The sequence below is a fragment of the Nicotiana attenuata genome, chromosome 5, assembly GCF_001879085.1.
Source record: "Nicotiana attenuata strain UT chromosome 5, NIATTr2, whole genome shotgun sequence".
NCBI lineage: Eukaryota > Viridiplantae > Streptophyta > Magnoliopsida > Solanales > Solanaceae > Nicotiana > Nicotiana attenuata.
In genome coordinates this window covers 23,287,587-23,299,266 of record NC_031993.1, presented here as the reverse complement: position 1 = coordinate 23,299,266, position 11,680 = coordinate 23,287,587, and the positions used below count along the sequence as shown (strand labels likewise).

General features: G+C 36.7%; 1 protein-coding gene across 7 annotated transcripts; it reads right to left on the bottom strand.

Moving 5' to 3' along the window:
- Positions 1,318 to 4,664, bottom strand: LOC109225502. 7 transcript variants are annotated; one of them, XR_002067930.1, is made up of 6 exons: positions 4,543 to 4,646; positions 3,358 to 3,574; positions 2,742 to 2,789; positions 2,489 to 2,647; positions 2,245 to 2,381; positions 2,126 to 2,150 (listed from the first exon to the last, which is right to left on the bottom strand). XR_002067930.1 is itself a non-coding variant. In XM_019390186.1 (5 exons), the coding sequence occupies exons 3-5, from the start codon at positions 3,123 to 3,125 to the stop codon at positions 1,559 to 1,561; spliced, it is 834 nt and encodes a 277-aa protein (XP_019245731.1). In that variant the 5' UTR covers positions 3,126 to 3,128; positions 3,358 to 3,574; positions 4,543 to 4,654; the 3' UTR covers positions 1,318 to 1,558. The 7 variants fall into 7 exon arrangements, 5 of the variants coding, with proteins under 5 accessions (XP_019245731.1, XP_019245730.1, XP_019245733.1 ...); XM_019390186.1 differs by lacking the exons at positions 2,126 to 2,150; positions 2,245 to 2,381 and adding an exon at positions 1,318 to 1,849 and having other exon boundaries at positions 2,742 to 3,128; positions 4,543 to 4,654; XM_019390185.1 differs by lacking the exons at positions 2,126 to 2,150; positions 2,245 to 2,381 and adding an exon at positions 1,318 to 1,849 and having other exon boundaries at positions 2,742 to 3,128; positions 3,409 to 3,574; positions 4,543 to 4,654.

Here is an 11,680-nt window from a genome sequence, read left to right as displayed (position 1 = left end):
ACCTATAATATATTGTAAAAATAAAAATTGATAAGGATTCTATTTGTTCTTATAAAGAGCTTAAATTTATAGTAAAAAGGTAACACCGCCAAGGCATTATTTGCACGATTAGGCTCTTTTAGTGCGTTTTTAAATTCTGTCCTTTGTTTTTTAAATCTGCGCAAAATGACCCTATTTTTAAGTTTTGACGAGCGTTCAAAAGTTTTGAACAATCTTATCATAAGCTTTAGACTTTTAGCGGATGAAATTAAAAAATAGTCAGATTTACAAGTGGTCATTCAAAAATAGCCACAGTTTCAAAAGTAATCGAAATTTAACCACTTTTCATATAAAGATAAATCTGAACAAAAAACACTGCTCAAAATCCGGAAAATACTCCAGCATAATATATTGGAATTCCAGTATAATATAATGAAGTTTTAACACGCTCACAAAACTTAGAAAAAATAGGGCTATTCTACCATAAATTTAAAAATGGGAACAAAAGCTAAGCAACAGAGCATCAAAGGGCCATCCGTGAAATTTTGTGCCTAAAGTGTTTTCGGCTGATTTTCTCAAATAGCCTTATGGAACACTGTATATTCATGTTTTAATAAGTTTAACAAATATGTCCTGTACTATAACAACAACAACAACCTAAAATAATTCCACTAGTAGGGTCTGGAGAGGGTACTGTGTACGCAGGCCTTACCCTGGGATAGAGAGGTTGTTTCCGATAGACGCTCGGCATCCCTCCCTCCAAAAAATCCCCGCCTTACTTTTGGGGTGACTCAAACTCACAATCTCTTGGTTGGTAGTGGAGGGTGTTCACCACTAGAGCAACTCACTCTTGTCATAACAAATATGTCCTATTTTCTTCCTAATTGAAAAGATAGAAAATTTTGCTTCTACTTCCTATTACACTAAGAGTAACATAACGTTTAACCCAATAGCCGCCTATCCGGTCACTTAAACTAAAAGTAGCCGATGAACATATAATATATGCATAATTTATATACTATATGTGTATAGTTATGTATAATCAATGTAGAATCTGTATATATGGCTAGAAAAAATAAATAATGAATATGACAGACTATTTATGTAGATATCCCTTTTTTTTTATAGAGCTCTCAGTTTCTTCTATAACTTCGGACCTCAGTGACTTGTGTAAAAACTTTACCACTTCTAGGCTTCTCCATATCAGATGTATCAAATAAATAACATCGCTGATTAATAAAAAAGAAGCCACGACAAGATATTAAATCTTTGTTAGATATGTAAAACCTCCAGTCTTCTAGTTCTTCAACAATGGAGCATGAGAAGTGCATAGAATTATTAAGAAAAACTGCCAAAGGTTTTATTTCCTATCAAAGTAGTGAAACACTTAACTTTGAAAATAAATAACCGTAGTGTAGATTCATATCCAAGTCTCATTTCCAAGATCATTCAAGAACAGGAATGAATGTACCCTTAGCACTGTAACGATGACAAACAAGCAATCCGAAATTCAGTCTTCCCTATATCCGGCAAAAAACAACCATATATTACTGCATCCAGTCTATAACTTTCATAACCATCAAGTACAGACTACTTCAGCTTTATGTGATGCTCGCTGAAATTTTGTTAACTCTGCTAGTATCGTGTCTCTATTTTCATCATAGTCATCATTTGATGACGGATCAATTAGCATCCTCACCAGCATCGGGGATTTGGTCAGTAGAAGCTTGATAAGCTGCAATTCAAGCTCTGTCTTGTGAACTCCTTCAAGCTTAACCGTCCTAAGGTGATTCAATGTCACATCTGAGAACCTTGCAAAAACTTCATCAACTTCATTAGTGGCCACAAGTTCATCCAACAGATTATAAGCCTAAGAAAGATCAAGAAGATTGAAGATCTAATGAGTACGAAAATCAGAAAGCCGTCACTACATACAACTAGAACATACGAAAGAAAAAGAAAAGCATAAACACCAATAATAACCTCCATTTCAATGTCTTGTAAATATTGTGAGCTTCTTATCAAACAACGTAGGGACGGACCAAGGGGAACCAACTACCAAACGGGGTAACATCAACTAATCCACCACCCAGCATTATGTGAAAACGTTTAAGATAATTAAGAGGAGAGGAAAGTCTTTTTGGTACTTCAGCTGCACCTGTAACCAAGAACTACAAAGAAAGCGAAAATTCAGGATGACTCAAAGACCAAAAGATGGTACTTTTATGAAAATGCAGTATAATGAAATTCAGAAGCAACATTTACCTTGAATTGATAAGCTGCAATTCAGCTGTCTTGTGAACTCCTTCAAGCTTAACCGTCCTAAGGTGATACAATGTCACATCTGAGAACCTTGCAAAAACTTCATTAGTGGCCACAAGTTCATCCAACAGATTATAAGCCTAAGAAAGATCAAGAAGATTGAAGATCTAATGAGTACGAAAATCAGAAAGCCGTCACTACATACAACTAGAACATACAAAAGAAAAGCATAAACACCAATAATAACCTCCATTTCAATGTCTTGTAAATATTGTGAGCTTCTTATCAAACAAAGAGCACAGGAAACATCAACTAATCCACCACCCAGCATTATGTGAAAACGTTTAAGATAATTAAGAGGAGAGGAAAGTCTTTTTGGTACTTCAGCTGCACCTGTAACCAAGAACTACAAAGAAAGCGAAAATTCAGGATGACTCAAAGACCAAAAGATGGTACTTTTATGAAAATGCAGTATAATGAAATTCAGAAGCAACATTTACCTTGTTACTTGCATATTCCAAGTAGAGATGCTCAAGAGCAGGAACTGACTGAAAAAATTTGTCAAAATCACATTTTTCTGATTCCTTAAAAGATCCCGCATTGAAAAGAGAGAGTTTAGAAAGAATAGGAACATTACTTAAAGAAATATATTTTATACAGCCTGTGAAGTCGAAGGATCTCAAATTGGGGGCTTTAATTTGAATATGGTCTAGATTATCTGAGATTTTCACCACAAACTTCTCCAGCAACGGGCTATAAGAGATTAAACTTTCTAGTAATGTGGAAGAAATTGTGACATCACACAGTTCCAGACTATGTAACATATCAAATCCTTTGAAGGCTGGTGGAGGACATATTACACAATTTCGGAGAGTTAAATGCATCAACTGCAAACACATGAAAAATGAAGGCTGTATCGGTTCCACTTCGAAAATTCAAGAACAAGATGCTGCATATCATTCCTAGAGAGGAAATATATCAAACTGGCAATCTTAGGATACTTTTTCAGTCTAGAAAATGGAGAGGGTAAACTTAGTAAGTGGTCCTGAATGAAGGGTCAAAATGTGGTACATAATTTTTGTAAACTCAGAAGGGGATAGTAAGTCACGTGTGTACCGACAAAGTGTATCATCAAGCGTCAACTGTGGAAGTTTGCACCATTTATACCTCCATTTCTTCAATAAGATGCTTGTCCTCACAGCTTCTCGCAAAGGCAAACGCATCAGAATGGCATTGGTAACATTTTCAGGAAGGTTGCTAAGCCGATCAGAAGGTAAAGTTTGACAACCATGCTTTGTTCTCTCAGGTGGCATCATACAACGCCAATGAGAATCTGCAAAAAATAAACAAGAAAACAAAGGTAAGTAATCTCCGAATTATCTTCAGATAAAACACAGACAACAGGCATACATTTCCTCTTAATATCAACGAATCGCATTCTTTAAAGCAATAATACCTTCCATAAATACTTCATGAATCCAGGGATTATACAGATTTGTTATTGAAAATGAAAAATCAATAGAGCACATACGAGAATCACATTGTCTCTCGCCGCTAATAAGCTTTTCAGACATCTATAGCTACACGGTAAGTAGAAAAATTGACCAGTATTTGGTAATTTTCACTCTTAAAATCAGCTTAGCAGCTCACAGCTTTGGCTGGATTTGATATTAAGTTAACTACTACTTGATTTCTGATCAGCTTATTAAGATTAGTAGCTAATTCCCAAAATTTGCAGAGCCCTTATCTTTCCTGGCAACTATAAACACAGCAGAGTCTGAACAATCATATTATATTCAACTTTCCAAAAGAAAATTGGACATAATAATTGAACCTATAGCTGCAGAAAACACCAATTCCCATTACTGAACCTAAGCACATACCAAAAGGAAACCAACATCTAAAAAAGGGGAAAATTGAGAATATAGCCTGCCTCATAGACTTAATATTTTTCAGGGTTCAGTATATTCAGTTTTTTTATATAGAAAAAAAAACTTACATTCGGTTTTGTGAAACACATTATTTTCTCAATACACCTAAATATGCATTTTTTTTATCTGGAAAACTCATTGTTTTCCCTTAAACAAAAAAATAAATAATAAATAAATAAATATTGAGCAAGCATTAGTCCGAAATATTTTTAGAAATCGGGGAATCCGGAAAATTCAAAATGCAGACATATTCCTCAAAACTAAAAACGGTAGAAATCAGCAAAATTCAATGCATCTGTGTGTCTATATATATGTAGTCCTCATAACTCAAAAGAATAAAGAATATCAAAAAAATTAGTTAAAGACTTACCTAAAATCGAAAATTTTGGAGTGAAGGGCGAGCTGGCACTGTTAGGGTTTTCTCCTCAGAGGAACCTTAAGCCTCTGAAATGGAGTTTTTTTAAAAGAGAACTGGCACTTTAATCCTTAAACTATGAACTGCAAACTATGAGCCCTTTTAGCAAATCGCAGAAAATCATTTACACCCCCTCAAGTTTTCATAAAGAATTAAACTCCCCGTTGATTTTGAACAATAATCATTCTTTCCCTCGTAAATTATGCAATATATCTATTTATTCCTTAAAATTTTCAATTCCTCTTCTATGTAATACTTTAACTATAATTTGAATATATTATATCTTACATCAAATTTAATTTAAATTAGTTAACAGTATAAGCAGAATAATCTTGTCATGAATTTGTTAGAATATTTATCATTATTTTTTATGTTTATTATTTCAATATTATGTGCATTAAGTGTGTATATATGTCTATGTGGGGTGTGACTGATTTCTTTAAGTTTTATTTTTTTCTTATTCTCCATTTGTATATAGATTTTTGAGTTTTTGATTATTGTTAGCGAAATATTCTTTATTTTTAATGTAATTCATGTAAAGTATCAATAGATAACTTTTAGTTACAGAGTTCTATAAATACAAATAAATGTAATAGTGAAATTATCAATAAATTAAGTATGTAAATATTTTTTACTCTATCAACATATAAACTATAAACTCGTAACAACAACAAATAGTGGTGGAGCCAAAGGATAAGAACTTTTTTTTAAAAAAATCTTTTCACATGGACGTGGTGGTTAGTGCAAGTCTTGCATCAAAGGTGCTCGTAATCTCGTTCAAATTTTTGTTTCAAAAAATACTTCACTAATTTAAAAAATAGATAAGCATATGATTTCATAAAAGCAAAAACATAAAAAAGAATGATTTTGCTCACTAATAGTGCATGTTTCGCGTCAATAATTTTTCACCTCTTTTTTTTTTTTTTTTTGGTTGAAAAGATAGTAAAATTATTAATAACAAATCATAACTAAAGTCACCACCAAAGGATGTGGTGCAACCAGAGGTCTCGAGTTTGAGCCCTGGGTATGGAAAAATCCTTGGTAGGGAGCGCTTCCCCCCGAAAGGGGCCCTACGCGGCACGAATCCGGATATAGTCGGACTCCAATGCGGATACCGGACACCGGGTGAGAAACCAAAAAATAAAAAATCATAACTAAAGTCCTTTTTACTTCTCATTTTTGGTGAGTTGCTGTGAATATGCAGCAATTACCATAATTTCTTTCAAGAATTCCAACTTTGAGGTGTGTTAAGCATACCCTTTTCAACATATGAATGGGACTAAACAACTAATATAAAGCATATATTAAGTATATATGAAACACAACCTTAGTAGAAAATAATCATGCGATCAAGAGGTCGCGGATTCAACCATAAAAAAGTGTTATTATTTATTGATCAATCATATCAAGTTGAAATGCACTCATTTGAAGAAATGGTAGTTTTGGTCCTTTACGCAAAATTAACTACTCCATATTTTACTATGATAAGGAGGTGAAAGAAGAACTTAGTACGAGCCAAATTTTAGCTTATGTTTGGCCATAAAATTTTGGGAGTATTTTTTCTAAAAAAAATTATTTTCAAACATCTGTTTGTTTATAGATTTTGATCATTTTTTGGTTTGATTTTGAAAACAAAATCTTCAAATCTAAAAATAACTATAGAGTAGTTTTTTAAGTTTTCTACTCATAGAATTTCAAATTCTTTTCAAGTAAAATGCATGTCCAAATATAATTTCAACTTAAAAAAATTATTTTTCATCTCATTCAAAAACTCATTTTTTTTTAAAGTTTCAACCAGATTTACGTTCAAACGCCGGCTTAGTTTTGGCTAACAGCGTCTATTTGGGATTAGGGTTATATTTGAATTTTGAAGACCAACTCAGATTACTAAAGTATGATAGAGCAATACCTCAATTTATATCTATTATTTCGATAAAATATCATGGTATAGCCAGTTTTCACACTGGTCAATGAAAAATAGCCAGCCTTTATCAAGTCAATGAAAAATAGCCACTATTTTGCTGCAACAGGGACCGGTCCAGTATAATATACGGGAGTTCTGGTGCATTTGTGTACGAACTCCAGCATATTATGCTGGACCGGTATACTTTGCTAACTCCTAGTAAAACTGTCGGAGGACTAGGAGCACCTAGGTGTCCTACGAAACTTCCAGTATATACGTACTCGGAACTAAACTTACCCNNNNCTGTAAAAATTGCGGGAGACTGGAGCACCAGTGCTCCAAACTCCAGTATATTATACTGGACAATTATACTTGCTGGAACTCCCGTAAAATTTGCGGGAGTTCCAGCATAGTTATCCTGGAACTCCCGTAAAATTTACGGGAGTTCAAGCATACTTATGCTGGAACTCCCGTAAAATTTGCGGGCGTATTTTTCCGGATTTTGAACAGTGTTTTCGCTCAGATTTAAAGTGGCTAAATTTCGATGACTTTTGAAACTTGGCTATTTTTCAACGACCAGTGGTAAATCTGGCTATTTTTTATTTTCTCCCATTATTTCCCATACAACCATCAACGAAAAATTTGGGCTGCCTTAGAATTATACTACTTTAAACTAGATTGAATTGAGTAGAAAAGATTGAATATTGTTTTGGTGATGCAGTGGTAAAAAGCCAAATTACTTGGGTGTTCAGAAGAATCCACTTGGTCTAGCTCTTTGTCCAGCCATCAACAATTGTGTTTCTACTTCTGAAAACATCAGTCATGTTACCCACTATGCACCTCCTTGGTAATTTTTAAGTGTTGAATTTGATTTAATAAATAAGATGTTACATATTGGATACAAGTGCTTAAATTGATAATAGCTGCTGCAGTATTTGATAAACAAAAAAAAAGTGTTGATAAGCTCTTTTTCTGTTAAAATGACTTAAATAATCTTATAACTGTTTACACTTATAAGGGCATAATTTATTCAAATTTCAGATTCCAGATCTATTCAAATACAAAATATTCTATTTATCATTTTATTTTAAATACAACTGTGCTTAGATAAGATAATTTTATGATAAATATAATTTATTTTATGACAAGCATATAATTATAAGTTATAATAATTAATAAATTGACAAAAGTTTCTCAGCAAAAAATAAACCTAAATAGGACAAAATATTTGAAGAGAAACAAATATTGTCTTCATCACCGCGACACGTAGAAAGCAATACACCAAAATTTTTGATATGTCCTCATTTATTACATACGGTTCAAAGATTAATACACAGTCACATAGATACAAATATGCAAAGGAATAGAGAATTTGTTTATCTTAAATAGTCAATTAGAATTCAAGACTTGAAGAGGCGGGAATTTAGGTTGAAACAATACTTGAGACAGTGAGTATCGATGTAAGAGTTTTTTTTCTTTCTAAAAAAGAATATTTTAAGGATAAAATAGTAAAAATTTTGATCAAACTTAAAGTGCTTATAAGCTAAAAATTCATAAGCTAGGGGTGACCAGCTTATGGCTTATTTTTGATTTATAAGCATGTGGCTTATAAGCACTTTTAACTTTATCAAACGTGTAGACAAGCCAAAAAGTGCTTATAAGCTAGTTTAACCTTCTTATAAGCTTAACCAAACACTCTCTTATATCAGCACAACCGACCCCATGTGCTGGTAAGTGCCTGGCCTAACCCCGGCGAAGTACTGACGAGGCTAGGACCAGACTCCAGATAAACACGTGCAGTTATATAATATATGGCGGAAAAATAAACAGGTAATAAGCAATTAAAGCTGGGGAAGGGGAACATGCTTCGGGGGTAGCTGATAAAACAAAATAACAAGGAATAGGTAAGGAAGCTAACAATATAACTTCTAACACAGATAAAGAAAATAAAGACAACCTTCACTTTCAGTTTCCATCCTGTTGCAGGCGTGCAACCCGATCCCATTTCTCATATCTTGTGGTAGGCATACCACCCGCTCCCATTTCATAATGTCTTGTGGTAGGCGTACCACCCGCTCCCATTTCATAATATCTTGTGGTAGGCGTACCACCCGCTCCCTTTTACAGTTCATCACAAATTACAAGAAATCCCAGCAAGGGAACATAAGCAATAGAATGACTTCCCGGCAAGGCAACAAAGGCAATATAATAATTTCCCAGCAAGGGAACAATAATATCGAAATAGTCATCCCGGCAAGGGAGAATCAGCTATAACCAATCTTAACTTAGCTTGTACTCAGCTCAATTCATGGTAATGCTCAATTATAAATAAGATCGACGAGGATAAGACAAATCTCTGCTCAATGTAGAAGATCATTAATTAAAGCATCCGAAATGTCATTTAAGAAGACAACAACTTTCAATTTAAGACTCACGGTCATGCTCGACACCAATATATAGATACTCGTCACCATGCCTATACGTCGTACTCAACAAGAAACAAGTAGCAAATATGACTCAACTCCTAATCCTTAAAGCTAAGGTTAGACTGAACACTTACCTCGATGCCTTGAACACCACTCAAGTCTCAATTATAGCTTTATCCCTCGATTCCACCACCAATCCGCTCGAATCTAGTCACAAGTTACTTAATTACATCAATAAGAGCTAAATGAAACAACCCCAATGCATGAAAATGAGTTTTCCAAAGTTTTATCCAAAAAGTCAAAAATCACCCCCGGGACCGCGTGGTCGAAACCCGAGGTTCGGACCAAAACCCGATTACCCATTCCCCCACGAATCCAAATATATAATTTGTTTTGAAATCGGAACTCAAATTGAGGTCCGAATCCCTAGTTTTAGAAAAATTTCCCCATGAAAATCTTTGATTTGAAGTTGAAATCATGTAAAAAGATGTTAAGGAGTGAAGAAAATAAGTTAGAAATCACTTACCAACGTTTTGGAGAAGAAAGGTTGTTTGAAAATTCGCCTCTTATATTTTGGGGTTTTGAAAAGTAAAAAATAACTGAAAATCTCGTTTATTTATACCCCTCTGAGACCCCCTGTGCGGACCGCGCAAAAAGGACCGCGGCCGCACATGCCTCCCTGAAGACCTGCAGTTCAGCACCCTATGCGGATCACACAAAGGCGACTGCGGCCGCACAGCCTCCATCGCGCCCCGCAAAAAGGCGACCGCGGCCGCGCTGGCCCCTCCGCGGTCGCACACGATTTCTCGCGGACCGCACTAGAGGGTTCAGAGACCTGCAACTTCCTGAACCTGCAACATCTGACTTTCTAAGCCTAAGGCATCCTCGAACCTACTCGAAACTCACCCGAACCCTCGAAACTCCAACCCAAGTATACACACAACCTCAAAAACATCCTACGGATATACTCGTGTAATCAATTCACCAAAATAACATCACGAACGTCGAATTAAACCTCAAGATCAATGAAATTTCTCAAAACTCCTTTAAACATCAAATTTCCCAATTAAGGTCCAGATCACGTCAAACGGCGTTCGTTTTAACCAAATTTCACAAAAATGACTCAAGTCATATATAAGACCTGTACCGGGCACCGAACCAAAATACGGGCCCGATACCATCGCTTTCTAGTCAGCTTTCATTTCAATTTTCCTTAAACATTTTCAGAAAACAATTTCACTTAATAATTCATTTCTCGGGCTTGGGACCTCGGAATTCGATTCCGGGCATACGCCCAAGTCCCATATTTTCCTACGGACCCTCCGGGACCGTCGAATCACGGGTCCGGGTCCGTTTACCCAAAATGTTGACCGAAGTCAAATTTACTCATTTTAAAGTCAAAACTTAGCATTTTTCACAAAATTTCACATTTAAGCTTTCCAGCTACGCGCCCCGACTGCGCACGCAAATCGAGGTGACTCTAAATGAGGTTTTCAAGGCCTCGGAGATACAAAATTCAATTAAAACAGGTGATGACCCTTTGGGTTGTCACATTCTCCACCTCTAAAACAATCGTTCGTCCTCGAACGGACAGAAGAAGGAAGTACCTGAGTCGGGGAAAAGATGAGGATAACGGTCCCGCATACCGGACTCGGACTCCCAGGTCGATGCCTCAAGAGGCTGACCTCTCCACTGAACACGAACCGAAGGAAAACTCTTCGACCTCAACTGGCGAAACTTGCCGTTCTAGAATAGCTACCGGCTTCTCCTCATAAGACAAGTCCTTGTCCAACTGGACAATGCTGAAATCTAACACGTGGGATCGATCGCCGGGATACTTCTGAAGCATGGACACATGAAACACTGGATGCACGCTGATAAGCTAGGCGGCAATGCAAGTCTATAAGCCACCTCTCCCACTCGATCGAGAATCTCAAACGGACCAATGAACCTAGGGCTAAGCTTGCCCTTCTTCCCGAATCTCATCACGCCCTTCATAGGCGACACTCGGAGCAATACCCGCTCACCGACCATAAAGGCCACAACTCAAACCTTGCGGTCCGCATAACTCTTCTGCCTGGACTGAGCCGTACGGAGCCTATCCTGAATAATCCTGACCTTGTCCAATGCCTCCTGAACCAGATCCGTACCCAACAACTGAGCCTCCCCCGGCTCAAATCGTCCAACCGGGGACCGACATCGCCTACCATACAACGCCTCATAAGGAGCCATCTGGATACTCGACTGGTAACTGTTGTTGTAGGCAAACTCTGCTAGAGGCAAAAACTGATCCCACGAACCTCCGAAGTCAATGACACAAGCCCGGAGCATATCTTCCAAAATCTGAATAGTCCGCTCGGACTGCCCGTCCGTCTGGGGATGAAATGCTATACTCAACTCAATCTGAGTGCTCAACTCTCGCTGAACTGCTCTCCAGAATCGCGAGGTAAACTGCGTACCTCGATCCGAAATGATAGACGCAGGCACACCATAAAGGCGAACAATCTCCCGGATATAAATCTCAACTAACCTCTCGGATGAATAGGAGACTGCTACATGAATGAAATACGCTGACTTGGTAACCCTATCAACAATGACCCAAACTACATCGAATTTCTTCCGAGTCTGCGGAAGCCCAACAACGAAATCCATGGTGATCTGCTCCCACTTCCACTCGGGAAGCTCAATCCTCTGAAACAATCCACTAGGCCTCTGATGCTCATACTTAACCTGCTGACAATTCAAACATCGAGCCACATATGCT